Source organism: Doryrhamphus excisus, chromosome 19, assembly GCF_030265055.1.
Source record: "Doryrhamphus excisus isolate RoL2022-K1 chromosome 19, RoL_Dexc_1.0, whole genome shotgun sequence".
Lineage (NCBI taxonomy): Eukaryota > Metazoa > Chordata > Actinopteri > Syngnathiformes > Syngnathidae > Doryrhamphus > Doryrhamphus excisus.
This window is the reverse complement of record NC_080484.1, coordinates 3,288,085-3,311,500: the sequence shown is the minus strand read 5'-3', so window position 1 is coordinate 3,311,500 and position 23,416 is coordinate 3,288,085. Positions and strand designations below refer to the sequence as shown.

Here is a 23,416-nt window from a genome sequence, read left to right as displayed (position 1 = left end):
CTTCCAGTTGTAGCCCGCCCCATTCCTACTGAACAATGGCGGCACAGTGCATTCATTTTAGTCACTTTTTTTTAAATCGAGAAACCCGAGTGTTTCCAAACAGGGGACTTTGATCACTCGATGCTGTTAACACTTCCTGTCCCTTGCTTAATGTGTACCGTGGCGGAGATCGGTACACCTCTGAAGTCTTGATTATGAATTAGTTGTTGTTCCGTGCTCAAGTTTGTGTAGAGTAAGAATACATATGTACCGTACTACGTAGCCGCACTCCACAGCTGAATGTGCTTTTGTTGAGGAAATAACAGACAGGGGAAAGCAGATGGATTCTGTTGGTTGTGTGCCAGAGCAGCAACTGCGCGCTTTGTTTTTGGTGTTTGGAGGAAAAGGAGGGGAGGAAAGTAGAGGGCAGGGTGTCGGTTGAGCAAGCTACATCCTTTTCCTCCTTCCCACTCAGACACACCGCCTCCTTCCCTCCTTCTCCTCCTCCCCCGTTTGACCTCTTCCACCCCTCAAACAGTCCTGAAAGGGTGCGAAGGGGCCTCCGTTTTTTTCTCTGCATATATCCTTTTCGTGTAGGAACATACTTTGGGAATTTATTTACTTTTGGAATACACACACGCAAAATTGTTTTCAGAGGTTTCCGTCACACTCTTGAATACCCACACTTTGAATATATCATAATTTCACATTATTGGTGGATTAACTTGCGAATTGACTGAGTACTTAGTTGACATGCTTATGTTATTGATCCTGGAATGGAAATTGGTGTTAGCCACACCCAAACTAAACAAAACAACCCCATTTTTAAGGAGCGTATGCGAGAGCTGAACCCAGCAAAGGAGCTTTAGAACTTGAACACTCGCCACTGCCGAAGCCACTTTTATGACATCCCCTCAGGAAACCTGAAAGTTTTAGGCCACTATCCCGCCTGGAGCAATATTCCATATTTTTGAAAATATTTAATAGCCTTGACACTCAGGATGTTTTTCCGATCAGGGTTTCATGCTGCCGATACCGATCCCAACCATCCTTGAGTGAAATCAGCCGATGCTGATTCCAATACCGGCGCACACACTCACTCACGGTCATTGCACAGCCGGACTGTGGAAGTGTCGAGACTGACAGCCCCGCACACGCCGAAAGTTCCTCCTGCACTAAAAGTGCTGCAGTGTCTGCATGCTCCCAAATCCTTACTGAGGTGGTACTCATCCTTAAATTTTGCCCACATTTGCAAGTACAGCAGGTTGGGACCGAGCCCTGAAAACTCACCACACCCTGCCAAGTGGTCACCCCTCACATGCTGCACCAATCTAAAGCGCCCCTTGAAAGATCTCTGTGTGGAGTTTGCATGTTCTCCCCGTGCATGCGTGGGTTTTCTCCGGGTACTCCGGTTTCCTCCCACATTCCAAAAACATGCTAGGTTAATTGGCGACTCCAAATTGTCCATAGGTATGAATGTGAGTGTGAATGGTTGTTTGTCTATATGTGCCCTGTGGTTGGCTGGCCACCAGTCCAGGGTGTACCCCGCCTCTCGTCTGAAGTCAACTGGCATAGGCTCCAGCATACCCGCTACCCTAGTGAGAATAAGCAGCATAGAAAATGGATGGGTGTATGGAAAATGGATGCATGGACAAGAAGCTTGGGGAGATCAAAACCATCACTGATAAATGGAAGAAATCCAAGCTAACATTCAGTCACTCTCACTCTGGAGCTCTATGTAAGATTTCAGCTGGTGGGGTAAAGACGATTGTGAGGAAGGTGAGGGAGCAGCCCAGAATGTCAAGGGAGGCGCTGGTTGAGTTTGGGAGCACAGTCAAAAAGAAAAACATTAGTAAGACACTTTGCTGTAATGGATTGAGATCCTGCAGTGCCCCCAAGGCCCCCCTGCTCAAGTACAAACATGTAGAGACCCGTCTGAACGTTTGACATGAAAACACCTCAAGAATTGAGGAAAAATGGGACCAGAATTGAGCACTTTGGCATCAAATCGAAAAAAGAAAACAAAACCCCAATGAAATACGAATGCAATGTTCAATAAAAGTTATTCAGTGGTGAATCGCTGAACCATTCGAGTTAATCACCACAAAAATTACTTTTGATGCCAGTGTTTCCAGGAGGATAGTGGGAATGTTGCTCCGGGTGGTGAAAATGTCTTCCCGAAGCGCATCCACCGTCTGAAACCGATGTCCATTTTTGTAAACTTCCTTTGCCATCCACCCCCAAATGTTCTCCGTTGGATTTAGATCGGGAGAACATGCAGGATGGTTTTTGTCAGGCGGGCATTGTGAAGTGCAGCGTTGTCCTGTTGAAGAAGCCAGTCATTACCACACAGACGATGCCCTTCAGTCAACATTTCCACATTGCTATCAACCGTTTGACGCCCCTGCACAACCTGAAGTTCCGTTGTTCTGTTGAAGGAAAAAGCAGCCTAGATCTTGATGGCTCCAGTGTGCCGTGTAGAAAACATATCATATCATCTTGTCATGCCAGTAACATTGAAAGCCATACATTTTTTTGGCATCAGAGAATAAAACTTTCTTTCACCTTTCAATGCCGCATGTTTGGTGCTCTCGTGCTAATTCCAAATGGCCAATGTTGTGGTCTTGAAGGAGCCGAGGTCTTCTCACAGATGCTGTCTGATGGTCCCCTGGCTCAGGGCCAATGACATATTTTTGGGTCTACAACTTTTTGTTCCATAACTCTTATTTTTGAAGAATGTCAAATGTCAAATGTCGGTCTTACTGTATCCCGCCTTAGCAACAATGGTGTATTGCCAGAGGTCTTGCTTATGCAGCTCAATAATTCCACTGCGTTCAAAGAGAGAAAGCTTTTTTGCCTTTGCCATCGAAGGATCATGACAGTGTCAATACCTGACAGAAAACAACATTGAGTCCGCGTTGTTGCCAAGATATTTTAGCTTAGGAAGGCTGTGGTCTTAAACTTCTGGTCAGCTGACAAATACTTCACTTTGAAGGAATAGTTGGATTTTTTGAGATTTATGACATCCCCATCAAGAGTGGATTCCTCACCCACTTTGTACTGTGAGCTGAGGTTTGTTCAGATTTTGGTGATGATACACTAGTGTACCTTGAGAAACCGTCAGGTGTGCCGTGAGGAATTATCCAATATCACTTTTTATAATTAATCATCATCATTTGCAAATACAGTAAACCTCGGCTATATCAGAGTCAATTGTTCCCACTGGTTTTGTCCGATATAAGCGAAATCCGTTATATGCGTATACCGGAAAATGTCCGTTTTACGCATATATCTGATTTATATACGGTATATGCGTAAATCGGATTTTATCCGTTATAAAAAGGCAATTCCTTGACTATGTTTCCAATGTACCTGGACACGCAGGCAACGCTGCAAACGCTGCAAATGACGCGAAATCCGTTATAAAAAATCCGATATATGCAATGAATTTTTATTGGAAATGCATTACAGAAAAATCGGTTCTTTTTTATCTGTCCGTTGTGAGCGAATTTCCGATATATCCGAGTCCGATATATCCGAGGTTTACTGTATTATGTCAATAGCCATTATGTCAATAGTATACATGGACCCAAATATTCCAATTGTATTTGGTTTATTTGCTCAAACGGAAAGAATTGAACAGGGATGGAATATTCCTTTAACCAATCCGATTGAGGTATCTTGTGCCCGCTCAAACGGAAAGTTGTCAGGGTGCCTTCTTCTTTGTGGTGTTTTTCTTCTTCTGTTGTTTATTGGCGGTTGGCAAGCAGCTTTCGTGTGCATTCGCGCCATCTGTGATACAGAATCTAAACCCTTCTATACTTTATTCACAAGTGCAGTTTTATTAAAAAAGAAAATACAGTAAACCTCGGATATATTGGATTCAATTGTTCCCACTGGTTTTGTCCGATATAAGCGAAATCCGTTATATGCGTATACCGGAAAATGTCCGTTTTACGCATATATCGGATTTATATCCGGTATATGCGTAAATCTGATTTTATCCGTTATAAAAAGGCACTTCCTTGACTATGTTTCCAATGTACCTGGACGCGCAGGCAACGCTGCAAACGCTGCAAATGACGTCGTATAGCGGCCTGTCACGATTCGGCGAATCGGAGCGCCACGATGCGGCCATCCGATATATGCGAGGGAAATTTAATGGAAATGCATTGGAACGGGACTGGAGATTTTGTCCGAAATAGGCGAAATCCGTTATAAAAAATTGGATATATGCAATGAATTTTTATTGGAAATGCATTACAGAAAAATCGGTTCTTTTTTATCTGTCCGTTGTGAGCGAATTTCCGATATATCCGAGTCAGATATATCCGAGGTTTACTGTATATATCTATATAAAACATGTCCTGAGTTTAATTATAAAATATTAGCAAGATTGAATTTGATCTTTTCCTGTTTAAATTTATCCCGGGTGCGTTCTTTCAGCGCATGCTCAGATATGACGTAACACGCAGATCCAGACGTTCTTCAGTTTTAAAAACGGAGGCCAGCAATCGGCACTGGACTAAGCAAAGTTTGTTTTTGATTCAAACTAAATTTCAAGACTGGACAGATGAAAAACTGGCAACAAGTGAAAGAAAAACTTGGGGAACTTGGTATCACGTGATGTTGATGTTTACGTTTTACTGGGCATGCCCTATTGACTATTCTGTTGGATTTTCACGGCGCATGTAGACCAGAGATTGGAATATTCCTTTCTATGGATACCATTGTTTCCCGAAAGGTCAAAGAGAAAAACTCGTCATGTAAAAACGTGGCTACTGTGGAGTGTCTGTGGTGTAAAGACTGGCAGAGCAATGTAATATTGGTCCGTGTGGCAACACCTACCTTGTTCCTCCGATAGACTCTTCATGCATCGTCTTGTGGTATCATCATTGTCATTTACAGTATCATTAACAGTCACTTTTGTTGTAAATGTTGATCCAAAACTGGAGCAAAACATCAAGCCAGCAGGAGGCCCGGGGCGAGGAGGGGTGCTCAAAATGCGTTTCCTGGGTTGAATGTTGCCTAATACTAGTCCCAAAAAAATTAGCTAGTTTTTTGGCTTCTTCCTTCTTTGTCACTCCATTTCAAACCGTTTCTTAAGTTTAGAATAAATGAACTGAAAGCTGTCTAGTTGGCTTGGTAGCATGCTATTCTTATGTCCCTGCACTGATACCGTAGCCTGAGCAATGTGATGTAAGCAAAGAATAATAGGAGTGTAAAAGTGATATAGGGGTGTTATGTCATGTCAACAGTACAATAACAGTAACAATAGTAACAACAGTATTTTGAAAGTCATAAACAGGTTTTCTATGCTCTAAGTGTGAAAATATAAAATTTATTGATATTAAATATGGGCTGCATGGCGGACGAGTGGTTAGCGCGCAGACCTCACAGCTAGGAGACCAGGGTTCAATTCCACCCTCGGCCATCTCTGTGTGGAGTTTGCATGTTCTCCCCGTGCATGCGTGGGTTTTCTCCGGGTACTCCGGTTTCCTCCCACATTCCAAAAACATGCTAGGTTAATTAGCGACTCCAAATTGTCCATAGGTATGAATGTGAGTGTGAATGGTTGTTTGTCTATATGTGCCCTGTGATTGGCTGGCCACCAGTCCAGGGTGTACCCCGCCTCTCGCCCCAAGACAGCTGGGATAGGCTCCATTAACCCCCTCCGACCCTCGTGAGGAAAAGCGGTAGAAAATGAATGAATATTAAATATTTCTTTGCTTATATCAGTCAGGTCTGGAACCAATTAACTGCGATAAACGAGATACGACTCTATATTGGAAAGCATGAAAATGCGAGTGGAGTCTGCACAGTTAAGCCAATTAATTTAATATGCCTTATTTACTTTGTATGTTTATATGGTTTATTTTGTCTTTAGAACTGGCAGGTTAAAAACAAGATCTCAAAGATTGTGATAATATGACGACAAATATTATGATTCTTCTGCTAGGTTGCTCAGCCCCAGAATTACGTACTGTATAAGGTTTTGTTGGTTATTAGCCTGTTAGCATACTGTTTCCATATGTTCACCAGCGTATATTCCTCTTATTCTCACACGTGTGGATAATTCCAACACGGACTCCGTATTTAATTCACACACAAGGCTATGTGTGTGTGCGTGCATGCATGGGCCTAAACATGAGTCACTTCCTTCCACACATGCTGCTGTGAATCACTCCTTCCTCCAGGGAATACGGGCTGTCTCCACCCCCCCTTTTCCTCCCTCTTCCATGCCCCTCCCCCCTTGTGTTCTCATGCAAGGCCATGGAAAGTCTCTCCAGTGGTGGGGGTGGGATGGAAAAAGGAGGAGCGGTTGTTAGATGGATGCCCCAAGGTCTGGATTTGGGTTCCTTTAGCTCTTGGGGAAATATGGCGGGGAAAACACAGTGTAACTTCATTCATAAATTGGTGGTTTTTAAAAGAATTTTTTTTTGTTCTATTGTTAGAAGTGCATGATTATTTTAGCCTTTTCAGCTTTGCGTACAGCAGATGAATGAGTAGTAGCCACATCAACAGTCAATTATGATTAAAATGCTGCTAGCACTCTCTCACAACATTTTTTTTCAAAAAGTAAACTACAGAGTGGGATGATGCGTGTGTGTGTGTGTGTGTGTGTGTGTGTGTGTGTGTGTGTGTGTATGAGCAAGGGTGCGTGTTGGGGAGAGAAGAAAGAAAAATTCAGCAGCCTTCCAGTGACCAAGGGACATTATAGTGTGTAGAGCAGTAGACGCAGTGAACAAGCTGTAAGTTTGTACTGGATGGAAGGTTTACTACCTTTGTCAATAACTGTTTTCGAACTGAGTTTGCACTCCTGCTTTGGTCCTGTCCACAAAGCGGCGTTTGGATGGTTGGAAAAAAAAAAAAAAAAATAGTCCACAGTGTTGGATCAGTAAAGAGTCACATCCATACGGGAACGGTTCATGAGGTGAAAACGATGTAATACATAAGGCACACCTACATGTGGTGCTATAAACAGATATACAGACAGAACCAAGAAAACCATAGAACGGTGGTGACCAAGTGTGGCTTAGGGGCCAATTAAGGCCTACGGCTGATTTTTTTTTTTATTGGCTGTTTTTTTAGTGGCATGAAACTGAAAGAAAAAAATAGTTGGAAAACAACGCCAGAAATGAAAATAAGCAAATTTTCAGAGAATAAATTAAAATTTTATTCCATGTTTGCACTAAAGGGGCTGCTCTCAACCTCACTGTACATATGTATAGTGACAATAAAGGCATTCTATTCTAAATATATTAAGAAATATATATAGATACATATATAGATAGCATTAGTAGCATAGAATTTAAATGTTAAAGAAGAAAGTTTTTAAAAGTCCTATTATCTAAAATATATTAAAATAACAATTTATAACATTATGAGAAATAACGAAAACAAAGTAACATAAGTTTTGGAGAATTAGGTTTTGGGGGAAAGTTATAATATGGGAATGATGTCAAAATATTATGGGAATAAAGTCATAATATAACAAGAAGAAAATTCATGAACACTATACAAGAAGAAAGTTATGAATATAATATTTCATATTTGGAGAATTAAAAAAAAACAGCAAAAATGGGTTTAAAAAAAAGAGCGAAGTTGATCTTATAATGCACTTTGGAAAAAAGGTCAATTGTCCTGGAAACGGTGAAGTTATCCTGGAAATGTATTCTATTCTTCCCCAGCCTTGTGAATGCAAATGGGTTACAATGTTTGATTCCATCAACTGATACCGATATGTGTTTCTTTGCAGAAAGGCGCTTAACAGTAGTTACATTTACTTGTATGTATGTATATGTTTTTACAACAGCACTTCCTATTTCCCAGCATGCTTTGCTGTATCATTGTTGTAAATGGCTAATGAATTACATGTCCACTTTTATCTGATTACTTCCACAAAATAAACCCTTAGGACACTGACATACTTTACAGCTTGCTCTTCTGACTTGTCAACACGACCAATGTTGGAAAGCTACCAGACTTCGGCAACAGTTTGGTGGCTAGTCCATCTTTATATTGGTCTATGCTCACAGTGAGAAGTGCCATTGACAGATGAGTATCTTTTTCTTTTGCTGGTTGAGAATCAGGAACTCCAACCACTTCTGCCTGATGCTTGACACTTTTTAGAAAAGCTTAATAAAGTCCCCTCACACCTGAACAAACATTTCCTGGTAGCCATTTCTCAATGTGCTAACACAGTGAGTAGAAGGGAGGGGAAGGCAGGCCTACAGCGTGTACCCGGGCATGCCCATATGAGGAAATCTGGATTGCTTGCTGTCAGTGGAACGATGTGTTTAAAAAAAAAAAAAAAAAGGTTTTCACTTCCTGGTTGCTGCATAGCACTCTTTTACGATTCAAAGATGCAGTCAGTGCTTTTATAAAATGCACTTCTGCTTCGACTTCGAGAGCACCACATGCTCTCTACTATTGTGGAATTGCATCATCACCTCTCTCTTTTTAGCTGTCTCTTTTTATCTGTTTTTGTATCTTTAGAACACACTGAAACGTGTGTTCATGTCTCAAATAAGGATTGTTGATGTCACCTTATCCCATTACAGCAAAGCGCTTCTCTGCTTTTAGCCGGCACAGCACCCCATGTGACATTACCAGCCAGTCAAATTTGCATTTCTGCTTAAACCGGTTCTGCAACCCAGTTCTTGTAATCGATGTTGTTGCTAGATTTTGCAACTTTTCAGACTCTGTTAGGGACTCTTAGCCCCTCGGGACAAAACAAGTGATTAAGTTGAAAAGTGTCCCTAGCATTGATCCGTATGACATTATAACTTTTCTCTGTTGTGGCTGAAAATGTCTTGGAAAATAATGATTGATTGTGCCAAAGTCCAGCACGGTACAAATGACCTAGTGTAGTACAAGCCCCTTTTTAAAAAGGAAATATTTGTGTTTTTTCCACTTTTCTGACCTGTAAATGTATTTGGGATGTTGTATTCTTGTGTTAAACGATGCCAACGTTTCAGATAATGAGGTTTGTGCATTTGAAAGTGAGTCCTGAAAGAAGTTTGGGATGGCTCAAAACGCTCTGTTTCAGAGGGCATTGTAAAATTAGAGGTTAGTGATGTCACACACAGGCAGGCTTCATTATATGGGCATGCACTGTAGGCCAGGTACGCTCTCTGCCCTCCCCCATGTTCTGCTTCTGTGTTGATTTTGTCAGTAATGGCTCCCAGGAAGTGTTTCTTTGGGTGTAAGGGAAAGCTACATTTGTTTACAATTCCTAACATCGTAAACAGGCACAAGTGGTTGGAATTTTTGATTCCCTACTAGCAAAATAATGCATTTTAATCTGTCAACAGCATTTCACACTGGACTGTTTTGTTTGTTTTGCACAAAATAGCTTGTCTGTGTAGCATTATAGAGTGTGCATACATGGAGTGGGGTTGCTAATAGCCTTTTCCCACCACAATCAGTTGGTGTACCAGAGTTTTTTTTTAAAACTGGTAGTCAAAAAAACGTGTAATGACCACATAAGACGTCACCGATGCTGTAGAAAACACTAAAATGCTAAAGCTACTTAGCATTGAGAGACGTATTGAAGTAACCTCTTTTCCTGAGAAACTTTGGACTGTCACGTCTCTACTTCCAGATCCAAGACATATGTCTGTATTGTAAAAGCGGACATTTTAAAAAGATAAATCGGTGTTTATTGTCAATTCCTTTACCGTTTATCAACGCCTATAAAGTTGGGTTCGGCAGCTAGCGGCACAACACAGGAAGTCCTCCTAAGCACTTGGGAGTGTTTACCAACCACAGAGAAGTGGGCTTGCCTTGAAGTGGGGCGTGGGTGGAATAATACCAACCGTTTTCACAGGAAGCACAAATTCCAAAGAAATACATCTGAATAGGTGCAGATTCTGGAAGATCTAGGTGTCCACAATTCAATACAAAGGGACGCAAAATGAGCATATAAGGTCTCCCCTTTAATATTCCACTATGGTGGCGCCACACCTGTAACATTACATGTAACATTACATTTCATACCGACTTCCTCCATCTTTTGTTTCATTATCCAGATGAAGACCGGACCATTTGCCGAGCACTCCAACCAGCTGTGGAACATCAGTGCTGTTCCGTCCTGGTCCAAAGTCAACCAGGGACTGATCAGAATGTATAAAGCTGAGGTGAGACGACTTCTTCCACTTTCCTGTTCGTTTACCATTTGCCTTAGTTGTACAACATGTGGAAAGAACGGAAATGAAATTTAATTGAATAGATTGAATGATAGAAATACCACATCTAGACGCCAAGATAGATTTCTGTACGTTTACACCAGGCTTGTGCAATTCACCGGAAAGTGAATTGAATTGGCTCCACCTCCACAAGGAATTGAATTTGAATGACAGGAAATACAACCTAATTCATTGCAATTCTGACAAGTTCCTTGTCATCAAGTAAGAATTTTGTTTAAAAAGATTTTGGCTTAAATATTAAAAATACAAATTGCCATTTGCAAAAATATTATTCTTTTCGTTTGAAAATGAGCAAATGACACCAAATTGTTGTAACTGCAATAAAGCTGCATACTAACGATTATTTTCTTTGTGGATTAATCTGAAGCTTGTTGTTTTGATTAATCCGAGTCATCGGTTAGGTGCCAGAGTTAGTCTGTGGTACCAAACCACACTTAGTGGTTAGTTGGGGAAAATGTCCATCCAAAAGTCAAAGACGATGATTGTCAATATCTGCTTTCATGGATGACTAAGGACATTCAAATATATTGACATTTGAGCATATTTATATTCTTTAAAAATAATAATAATTTATAGTTGATAGTATTATAATTGGTTAATTGTTGCAGCTCTTTGGTTTTTAATTGTTTTAACAAGTACATTACACTTAATGGGTGTTGGGCATGTGCGTGCCTATTATTTATGCTGAGTGACAGACGGACAGGAAATGACATCTGGAGTTCAGAGTTGAGTTTCAGCTTTGCATGGGTTATGGCCAAAACAATAGCTTGTGTTTTTATGAGGGTTTTTTATGAGTTATCACAGTCGTCCCACGATACACTGGGGTCCGAGTATTGTTCCCTCGCTATATCGCGTTTTGTTAAAATAATGCGATTAATAAATGAGTGCTGTTAATCATCTACTAATAGACTATGACTACACTGAGGGTGCCGGGTGTAATCTTAACCAATAAATTGAACGCCTCTCGTTGCCTTTAAATGGGTCACAATGCATAATGGCATTGTTTCACTGTTCACTAGGCATCAGTCATGTTACATTGACAACATCTTCACACTGGCTCCATGCAGTGTGAAGATGTGTAGATATTATGTCCAACATAATACAGAGAACAAAACCATCTCCTCGTATTCCGTGTGGAAGTGGTACATTTTTCTTCTTCCTTACTCCGATTGTAACCCTTTCTTAAGTTTAGAACAACCAAATTGGAGGCTAACTAGTGAGCTCGGTACTTTGTTATATGCTATGACTGGAAACCGTCTCTTATGTTCTGGCAGTGGTCCCATAGCCTGTGTATTGCTGTTGCGCAATGTGGTGTTAACAAAGACTAATAGGAGTGTTATTTCACGCCTGCATGGCTTTAATAATGTTACAAAAACATATTTAGAAAGTCATAAACAAATGAAATGCAGTCATAAATATTCAATTTATTAATATTTAATACTACATGGTGTGAATTCACTTAGCGCTTTTGAGTGTGGAACCAATTAACTGCAATAAACGAGGCACGGCTGGGTTGTGTGATAAACCTGCAATAAAAAGCTGTTGTTCTAGGGTTCAAGTCTGGTGCTTGTGTGTCTCACCGGAGATTCCAGTAATGTAACTGACACCTAGTGACCAGTGTAGAACACTACATTATCAATGTCAATTTCGGTGCGTCTTCTGAATGCTTAAATATGCTTTGTGTGATAAGTGAATTTACACAAAACGGAATCCCTTCTTCTTTACAATCTTCTAAATAGACACATTTTGCATAAATACGCATTTTTTAAACAAGTAATAGGCCGTATTCAACTACGAAACAGCATGATTAATTAATTAATATCTTTGGAAAAACCGTTCTATTTGAACTGCTGTGTGGTGAGGGACTACTGCATATGTGAACCACAAACCCGGTCAGCGTATGTTCCAAACCATACCAAGACAAACAGAACTGAAGTGTACTGCTAGTTGATTCAGGAATAAGTTGACGCTCATAGAACCAAGGTTCCTTTTAAAGGACGCTTTTCTACCATCAGGTCTGATGTGCTAACTGGATGTTCTCCACCAAAACGTTGACTAGTAACTTTCACTCACTGCTGTGGTGGCTGTCCGCTCCTGTCTGTCCGCCCCCCACCCCCACCCCCACCCCCACTCACCCTCCCTCCCTCCCTCCTGGTTGTGCAGCACAGCATACACGCCTCACTCTCTTAAAGGAGCCACCCTTATCCTGCAATGTTAAAAGACATAAACATACAACAATATACCACAGCACACCATACTGCTGTCCTAGTACTATTTGTTTGCGGTGGGTGGAGCTAGACACAATCCTGTGTACTGATTGGTTGAGTGAAAATGCTCCCTTCGGTAATGACACTGAAATGTAACAAAAAGGTAATTTAAAAAAATACAGTGGATGATGCTGTGTATATTTTTTTTATTCATTTTCAGTTTAAAATGGGATTACCTCGCTTAGATATATCGATGTAATCAAGTCAATCAAAAAATCTACCTCTTTTTATTCTGAATTATAAAAATAAATATAAAAAAAATCAGCCTGGTAAATAATTGACTTTTGGACCTACCAGTGATCTGCTTAAATGGTAGTTTTGGGTTAACGAGTGTTAGCCTGAAACAGAACAATGTGCAGAACTGCAACTTATAGTTAAATATATATTGACTTTTATATTTTTATTAATACATACAGTCTTCACCTGTCTAGAAAAAACTTGTAATTCTTGGAAATTACAGCTACAAGTAACTTACTTCCCAAAAACAAAAGTTTTGGGATATTGGGTTCAGATTTTTAGCAAAGAAATGTAGAGAAATCCGAGACTGCTTGAGAAGGAAAGGGTTAAGAGTGGAATGGAGAGAATGTAATTGTGTGTGTGTGTGTGTGTGTGTGCGTGCTTGGGTTTCTGTGTGGGCGGTAGGGGGTGGGGTATGGGGAGATGTCTAAGCCTTCTCCCGCCTGCATGCCCACATCCTGTGTTTTCCAGAGCAGCCTGCGAGTCTTCCCAAAGAGCTGAGGGGCCAAGCTGTCTGCCCCCTCCCCCTCCTCTGCCATTCCCTTCATTAAATCCACCCCTCCCTCTGTCCCAACGTTCCTCCAAGCCTGGAGCAACCATCAGCAGACTCGCATTCCTCACTCCCTTTTGCTGGCCCCACACAAGGTTTTTGGGGCAGAGTTTGAGTCCGCCTGGAGAAAGCAGGAGCTCGGTTTTCAGTCTGCTGGGTGCTAAAAATGCTTCCAGAGGCATGAAATGACACATTTGGATTGTGACAGTGGCAGACAGGCTTGGGGGTGGATGAGAGCATGTCGCAGATCCATACAGTATGACTTATTTTGTGTCCATTTTTAGTCGTAGCTGATAAGTTAAAGTGCTTATGCCTGAAAGAAAATATTTTAAGACTCAAAACCTTTTCAGGCGCGGTACATGTACTGTATTTGTAGTCTGATTTTTGCGGTCTTTACATGGTACACATTGAATGGAAACACATAGAGTTGCACTAGCCAAGGAGAAGCCAGAGCTTGAAAAGCCTCTTCTGTGGTTTAAGTCACCTGTTTGGGAACACTTAGCCTTCCCGGTGAAATACGGAAAAGGACAAAGACTAGCGGATAAGATGAAAACAGTGTGCCACCATTGGGCAACGAGGGACTACATGCTGGATCTATTCGTACTACACTTTGACCAATCACAAACTTTACGAAAAATAAAGTAAAAACTGTTACTGATACTTTCCTAAAAAGAAACCGCGTCAAATTCAGCAGTGTCCAAAGTGTGGGCCAGGGGCCATTTTTGAACATCTTGTTTCCTATTGGCCCTTGGCATATAGTAAAATTTAAATAAATCATTACATTTATTATTTACTATTTTATTTATTATAAATATACTATTTTATTATTTACTGTTTTATTTACTATTTTATTATTATTACTTATTTACTTTAACATTATTAAAGAGATATATCTCATAATAATCTCATCTATGTACAAAATCTGGCTTTTTCTGTATGCAACCTTCGGTGGAAAAAGTTGGGACACCACTATTATATTTAATATTTCATTTATTTACTTTTTAAGATACTATTAATTATTTGAGAAATACCTGCCAGTCGTTATTTTTTTTATTTTATATTTAAAACCATTGCTGTTTATGCAAAGGCTAAGCAGTTTTATAATTATAATGTAAAGACCAATAAATAAAACCATAAAATGAGAGGTGTCATGCCACGGTTGACACCATGCAGTGCGAAGGTAATGTAATCAGTATCTCATCAATGTAACATTACTGACGCCTAGTGATCAGAATACTACATCTGACTTGTCTTTCAGTATTTTTCGACTAATAATCCACGATAGCCACGATAATAGCGACCTGTACCAATTATACAAGAGTATAGCTGACACCAGCCTTCTGCATACAAACACCTGATTATGAAAATCAATGAATAAAATGATCTGAGAAAACATCTGCAACAACTTTCCAAGTTAAGTTTACTCAGCCCCCCACCCCCATCCCAGCATTTCACCATGCCCCCCCAGGAGGACCCGCCCCACTATTCCAGAGGCCCTGGTTTACATATTATCTGATACCAGTGCTAAATCTGTGCTAGTATTTAAACAGTGCCCAAACTACTACTTAGACAAAAGTCACACAGAATTTATACATCCATTAATAAATTGATAAACACACTAATTAATAAATTCACTGACATGTAATTAAATCCATAACGGATGATTATCACAGCAAAACCAGCACCAATTACATCCCAGGAAATTAATAAAAAACATGGCAAAATTTGTCAGTATTTTAAATGCATATATTCTACACAATTACTGCTGAAACTGATCATTTATACACAATTGTGAAAATGTCACACTAGCGTCACAACGGTGTTTGCTAGTTAATGCTACATGCAGGAGTTGTGTATTCATTTAACAAAATGAAGTTCATTTTAGTACTTTTTGCAGGTAATAGAGGAGTCAGTATGTTCTGAGTTGAAATACAGTAAAAGCAAACTTTCCAGCGTTTGGGCCTGAGCATTGATTTGGTCCTCACTGTGAGCCGAACGGGTGAAAAACTACCAACATCCACCACAAAACTACCACCACAGTTGACTGCACTCAAATTTCACTGACACTAAATTAAGCACCAAAATTAGCAAGATACTGTATTTATTTCTTTTTACACAACGATGAGCCAATTCAAGAAACAATACAAGCAGTTGATGTTTGCTAAATACAAGGATGAAGAGTCTTGAACCAGTCATGATATGACTATATCATGACTGGCTATATACTGTATATCACTATATTGACACTTACTATGGTACCCATTATGGCATTGGATGCTCATATCACCTTGTACTTTGGTACGGGACAAAAAAATAAAAATTAAAAAATAAAAAAAAAATAAAAATTAAAAAATGTAAAAAAAAATATTGTTTTTTAAATTAATAAAAAAAACTTAAATTCTATCAGGAAGGCAGTAAGTGAACAAATGTAACTGATTGTAAAAGTACCAGATGGATTGGATTAAAATTAATTTTATTTAATTTTGATTTTAATTTTATTTGATTTTATTTGATTTTATTTGATTTTATTTGATTTTATTTGATTTTGTTTACCTTATATTATTAGAAAAAAAAAAAACTTGAACTGTATTATGGAAAGCAGGAAGTGAACAAATGTAACAGTTAGTGATTGTAAAAGTACCAGATGGAGGGGTAGGATTTAATAAGCTTTGCTTCTTCCTACTCCTTTTGGACATGTGGAACTGGGAACTGATTATGGGATGCACTCAATTGTAATCTGATGCATGTTCAAATTAAATAAAACTATTACCATTACTACTGTTCACACGGACACTAGTGGACTGTTGGTATGGATTAGAAGTCATGTCAGTCTACCCCAGGGTAACTGTGTCTCAAGATGAAGGTTACCATCGCCAGTGTGGACTGTGGAATGAATGAATACTGGCTCAGCGGCGCTCTTGAGCAAAAATAATGGGATCCAGACTTTGTCAAAGACTTGGAGCCAATTTTGGAGAACGTGCATCTCTCTCTCTCTCTCTCTCTCTCTCTCTCTCTCTCTCTCTCTCTCTGTATGGTTGGTGATCCCTGCCCACTGAGATGCGGTCGACAAGGGCGCCATTGCACCTTCACATTTATCTGCTTGTTATTGGTGGTGCTGAGGCTGTTGTTGTTCATCTCAGGACTATTGTTGTGTCCAGCGTTCTCTTGTCCCTCCCCGGTTGCTCAACCCCTCTATCCTGTTTTCTCTCTCGAGCTACCCTCCGTCCCTGTACTCTGTAGCTCTATTTCAACCCAACTGGTCTAGACGAGACCAAGACCCCACAGAGCTTGGGTTCTTTTTAAGGTTTCTTTCCTTTTTCCGTCGTCGCCCAAGTGATTGGAAACCCACTCAATGTGCCTTGACATAACTTCTGTTGTGAATCGGTGCTATATACTGTAAATGCAATTGAACTGAACTGCATCACAGCAAAAGATATTTCTCTAAACTCCATCCAGCGGCTGACACAAGAATAGAAACAGCAAGAATATCGGCGTAGTGCTAATAAATACAAAAAAGGTTGATTCGATCCTCAGTTTGGACCTTTTTAAGAAATGTGTTCGCATCTGATCAAACCGGCGAGTGACAAAAACAACAAAAGGTGGTAGTTAATACGATTACCATGCACAAAGCAAATTTAATAAAACTGATTAAAACCAGCTTTTTCAAATACGCATTACAACACTTAAACAAACTAAAACGACTCAAGTCGTCTTCTTCAGCGTCAGAATTGAACAGCCTCATAATTCCTTTGTCACACATTTTGTCAGCCTCTCTCTCTCTTTGTTGTTGCTCTTGGTGGTACTTTCATATGAAGGCAAATTAGCCCTTTTTCAATAAATGGTAATGGTAATGGTTTTATTTCATTTGAACATGCATCAGATTACAATTGAATGCATCCCATAATCAGTTCCCAGTTCCACATGTCCAAAAGGAGTAGGAAGAAGCAAAGCTTATTAAATCCTACCCCTCCATCTGGTACTTTTACAATCAGTAACTGTTACATTTGTTCACTTCCTGCTTTCCATAATACAATTTAAGGGTTTTTTTTGTTTTTTGTTTTTAATAATGCACCTCGTACCGAAGTAGGAGGTGATATGAGCATCCAATGCCATAATGTGTACCATAGTAAGTGTCAATATAGTGATATATATAGCACATCATGACTGGTTCAAGACTCTTCATCCTTGTATTTAGCAAACATCAACTGCTTGTATTGTTTCTTGAATTGGCTCATCGTTGTGCATTGTTTGAGGTCCTTACTCAATCCATTCCATAGTTTGATTCCACATACTGAAATGCTATGGCTAGCATAACGTAGTCCTAGCATAGAAGTGTTTCAAATGTACTTCTTCCCTGAGATCATATTTCTCCTCTCTTGTAGAGAAGTATTGGATGACATTTTTAGCTAATTGGTTATTTTTAGTCTTATGCATTATTTTAGCTGTTTGAAGATGAACTATATCAGCAAGTTGAAGTATTTGTGATTTTAGAAATAAGGAGTTAGTATGTTCTCTGTAGGCGGCATTATGAATTATCCTTACTGACCTTTTTTGCAGTACATTTAGCGAGTGAAGATTGCTTTTATAGTTATTAGCCCATATTTCCACACAATAAGATATGGTAGATTTCTGAATGCTGAAATATTTCTGACCAAATGTTTAAATAAATAGAATTCTCGAAAAATTTATATATTATATACTTTTTTAAATATCTGCTGCATTTTATGCTAAATCTACTGCAATAAAAAGGAAAGGGAAAAAAAGATATTGAGTTGGTACCAGTATCAGTGGGTGCACAACGTTGCAGTATCCGTCTCAGAGTTCATCAGAAGAGACGCAGAGCTGTGAAATTTTCATATGACCACGGCTACTACATTGCACTCCTCTGCACGCGTATTCTACTGGCCCCGCCTCCACCCGCTAAGACAAAGAGACTATATGGCTGACAAAGGGGCTCACTCAGTCCATGTGGTTTCAGCGCCAAGGATGCTGAACTTGCTTCCTGCCTGTTTGGAGGCAAGGGACAAGGAAGCCACACTCGTATGCACATGGTAATATAGTGAGGCTGGAAAAATTATTGACTTCATTTTCATGTAGTGTGTGTGATTAATAAATTTTTTATTGTCCCAGACATTTTTTCTCTGAATGGGGAAATCTTGTCATTTTTAATGTTGCGATATCTTGATACTGTATAATTACATTTTAGAATGTTTTATTTATAATATTAGTTATTCTTTGGGAGAATGCAAGTCAACCACAAAAAATGTTTAATTTTATTTGAACATGTACAGTAAACCTCGGATATATCGGACTCGGATATATCGGAAATTCGCTCACAACGGACAGATAAATTTTTTTTTCGATTTTTCTGTAATGCATTTCCAATAAAAATTCATTGCATATATCGGATTTTTTATAACGGATTTCGCCTATTTCGGACAAAATCTCCAGTCCCGTTCCAATGCATTTCCATTAAATTTCCCTCGCATATATCGGATGGCCGCTTCGTGGCGCTCCGATTCGCCGAATCGTGACAGGCCGCTATACGACGTCATTTGCAGCGTTGCCTGCGCGATTTATATTCACGTTTATTATTCAGATTTAGGACAAATATAAAAGTGAGTGACGTCAATAATACTAGCACAGCAGTGAATGAGATCTTAACCTCACTATTGGAAATAACGTAGGCCTGACGGGCGTAACAGAGCCTAGCTTAATTAACAATTTGTTATGCTCAGAGTCCAATAAAGTTAAAATTCTCATTACCTTACGTCTCTTTTCATCGCCCAGTCCAGGTACATTGGAAACATAGTCAAGGAAGTGCCTTTTTATAACGGATAAAATCCGATTTACGCATATACCGGATATAAATCCGATATATGCGTAAAACGGACATTTTCCGGTATACGCATATAACGGATTTCGCTTATATCGGACAAAACCAGTGGGAACAATTGAATCCGATATATCCGAGGTTTACTGTATCATGTTACAATGGAGTACATCATATAAATCAATTCATGCATATTCCCATGCAAAAGTAACATAGTTCTCTGAAATAAAACTGTTATGAGTGAATAAATGCACAATGCTTACCATAAATATGCTTTGACGGTCATTCCTTTTTCATTTATTTATTTCTAGTGTTTGGAGAAGTTCCCGGTGATCCAGCACTTCAAATTTGGCAGCCTGCTGCCTATCCAGCCATCAAAGCCTTGATAGTCATTGACAAGTTCAAGGGGAAAAAAAAGACCAAACTCCACGCACATAAGGTCAACCATCTTCCCTTCACCTATCGTCATGTCCAAATGTGATCATGAAAGTTTGACAGAGCATTGCAGGTAGGATCTCCACATGTTTCAGCACCTACCCATCTAAATGCAACAGGATAAAAAATACTATTTTGGACCAGGTTAAAAATGTTCAATCTTGCTGCATTCCTGCCATGTTGCAGGCTAGCCAAATTGCCCAGGAGTGTGGGGTCCTTCAGCGGGCCGCCCCAACCACCTCCAGATGTCAAATGGCAGCAGATATGAGTTCTGTTCATGGCCTTCGCCACTCAAGTCCGAAATTATGTACGAAGAGATCTAAAAGCATCTTTCTATTTTTGGCATTTTATTTATATACTGGATCAGACTCCGTTTTTGGAGGGAATTATATAGGTTGGGGGGGTTTTGGTGTAAGAAACTAAAATGTCTATCCACACCAGGGGATTTAAAAAAAACACTCACCGGCTGTCATTCACATTTGGTCTAATGGGAAGCCTGAAGAAGCAACCGCAGCATTAATACAGTGGATCCCCGCACATTTGCAATACTGCACAAATTCTCACAATTTTGTTGAAAATCATTTTTTATTACAACACATCTCATTCACCCTAAATCGGTAAGAATTTGTGATAATACAGGAAAAATGTACAGCATACCACTGTTAAAAACACCCACGTTTTTTTTGCTTGTTTGTCTTTGTTCTTTACTGATGATTTTTCTTCAAACGCTGCAATTTCTTTTGTCGGGTGATCCTTAAAAGCACCACAGCTGTGTGCTGAGGTGAATAGTGTACATTTCATACTTTAAATGTGTTCAATTAAGGTGTGAGGTATATTTGGCGATTAACATGCATTGTGCGTGAGAACAATAGCAATTGAACAGAGAGAGAAGGGAGCGTACTGGAGCCGAATCTCATTTAAAAATGACAACAGTCACTTTAATTGCAAATATTGATCAGAAACCAAAGGAGAACATCAACTTCAAGCTAGCATGAGTGTCACAAATGGATATTTTTATGCTGGGATTTTCACGATTCACTGGTGGATCCAGGACGGAACTCTCAAGCGGTGTAATATATATATATTAAATGTACAATGATGTGAACATTATCTGAACAATCAGTGCTTAGATTGTTTCATCTCCTGTGTGTCACAAAATGAAATCAACACTAGCAAGTCAATAACTTCAATACTTGTGTTTTGTTGTTAAACAAGGTTTAAACATAGTGGTACCTTGGTTAGCATCATAAGCCAACACAGAGGTCTGACTTTAACCAAAACGTACTCTAACTGAAACAAAATTTTCCCCTTAAAAATAATGGAAATCCAAAATGAAAAATGTTTTCAGTTTTCCAATAATAGTTTTACAAGCATTGGAAATGCATATTGATGAAGGAATAAATAAAACATTTAAGGTTAATTTTGCCTTCACTGAAGACGTGATTGTTGCCAAAGATGAGAAGTGGCAGCGAGATCAACACGGAAACTACCTTCCTGTTTTGCTAGGATTATTTCTTGTTATTTCTTGAATTAAATGGTGTTCCTCGCCTTCTTTATTAAAATGATGCCACCTTAGGCTCCATTTTGGCTCATTTTGTAGCCATGATCAATGAGACAAGCTAGGACTTGTGGCATAATTAATTAAAACACATGAAGAACAGAGTTATTAACTCTGTAATACATTTGCAATACATTTGTGCGCAATTCAAGGCAAAATTTTGCTGTAAATTTTCTATGTGAACCGCAAAACACGCTAACCAAGGTTCCATTGTACATGAGATAGTGCCATACACAAAAAAGGTCTGTTGTACCCATTCGTTCATACACAAACGCTCAAGTAGCTGTTTTTGAAATAAACAACAAATAATTCGCCGTGAGTGGTTATGCTTTGTCAGTGTTTTTTTGTTGTTTGTGTTGTTTTTTCACTCTGTATTTCAAAGACTCTGTTCAAATTTGACAAACAAATTAAAATTTTGCACAAATGACAAAATAATAACAAGAAAAGATTGAATAATGCAGGATTCTAAATAGACATAGACATAGACTTTCTTTATTGTCATTGCACAATAACACAGCAGTGAAATTGCCAATGAAATGTCGTTGCCTGGCTCCCGTGTAATAATAAATAATAAATAATAATGTGGAGAATAAATAGATTATTATTATTTGTACAAATTACTGTTTAAAATTACTGTTTATAATTTAAACAAATTACTGTTTACGCTGTACATTGTTCATATTTGATGTAATCTATTTATTCTCCACATTATTGTTTAGAAAGTATTTATAAATAGGGCAATTATTTAGTTGGTAATATTTAAGCTATCTGAGCAAAATGTATTAGTTTGGGGTTTTTGCTGACAAAGCAAATTACTGTAATATCTACTGATGCATCTCATTAATCTGCAATGCATTGTACTTTTATAATATACTAAGAGCCGCAGATGGTCCCCTGGCCACACTTTGGACAGCATGTCCTTACACAATGAGCCCTCTCACGGATGGAGGTGGAAATCCCCGCACACACAGGATGTTAGACTGCAGTGTGTGGCCAGAGCTGGATCATGCAAAGCAGTGGAAAGATTACTGCCAGACCAGTATATATAACAATCGGACCCTATTTCCCATACTTATACGAGTCTATCAAAAGAGATTTATCATATGTGTCGCAAGCTCTTGGACTTTACAAACAAATGACTCATTCAGGTGCTCTGTTCTACTGGAAACCACAAATAAAATCTATGTTTAATTATAGGTCTTCTTGTGGTAACGAACCGCAAATTCTTAGTTTAACCTTCCTCTTGTGTTAGCTTTCTGGTATCAACGCTTATGTTTTGACCCATGTATTAAATCAGCTATAAAATACACTAAAAACAATAAGTTACCATCAAATTTGCTTCTCATGTCTTGGTTACCTTCTTAGGCTTCCTCATCCATGAAAATGTTGCTTTTAATACTTTTGGTGTGGGCATGTAGGCCTTTTTTTGTCACTATACCCCTCCATTTCTATTTCCAAAAATGGTCAAATTAACGTCAAAAGAATCATATTCATAAATTGAAGGTTCTTTTGTTACCTGGCTATTACTGAGGGATATAGAACATATCTCTTAAATCAATTAGTTGTACAGTAAACCTCGGATATATCGGATTCAATTGTTCCCACTGGTTTTGTCCGATATAAGCGAAATCCGTTATATGCGTATACCGGAAAATGTCCGTTTTACGCATATATCGGATTTAGATCCGGTATATGCGTAAATCGGATTTATATCCGTTATAAAAAGGCACTTCCTTGACTATGTTTCCAATGTACCTGGACTGGGCAATGAAAAGAAACGTAAGGTAATGAGAATTTAACTTTATTGGACTCTGAGCATAACAAATTGTTAATTAAGCTAGGCCCTGTTACGCCCGTCAGGCCTACGTTATTTCCAATAGTGAGGTTACTGCTGTGCTAGTATTATTGACGTCACTCACTTTTATATTTGTCCTAAATCTGGAGCCAGGAGAAAGACAATAGCCAGTGACATCAACAAGATTAGCATAACGATGCGGCCATCCGATATATGCCAGGGAAATTTAATGGAAATGCATTGGCACGGGACTGGAGATTTTGTCCGAAATAGGCGAAATCTGTTATAAAAAAATCCGATATATGGAATGAATTTTTATTGGAAATGCATTACAGAAAAATCAGTTCTTTTTTATCTGTCCGTTGTGAGCTAATTTCCGATATATCCGAGTCCGATATATCCGAGGTTTACTGTATATTAATGTCAAGAAAAGGTATAAAAAGTGATTGTTTTCAGCAACAGAACTTTAGTATAAAGTGAAATGAAAAAGCAGAACAGGTCCAGATCTTGGTTCACTGTACTTCTTGCCATTCTTTCCATGATCCAAATTG

The 23,416-nt window shown here is 39.1% G+C and overlaps 1 protein-coding gene across 1 annotated transcript in view; it reads left to right on the top strand.

The window, feature by feature from the left end:
• Positions 1 to 21,615, top strand: part of ptpa (protein phosphatase 2 phosphatase activator) — a 33,130-nt gene extending 11,515 nt beyond the window's left edge. Inside the window, exons 9-10 of the mRNA XM_058056103.1 lie at positions 10,014 to 10,121; positions 19,389 to 21,615. Of these exons, the coding sequence (XP_057912086.1) occupies positions 10,014 to 10,121; positions 19,389 to 19,463 (183 nt within the window). The 3' untranslated portion in view covers positions 19,464 to 21,615. The remainder of the gene's footprint in view (positions 1 to 10,013; positions 10,122 to 19,388) is intronic.
• The last annotated feature ends 1,801 nt before the right edge of the window (positions 21,616 to 23,416 follow it).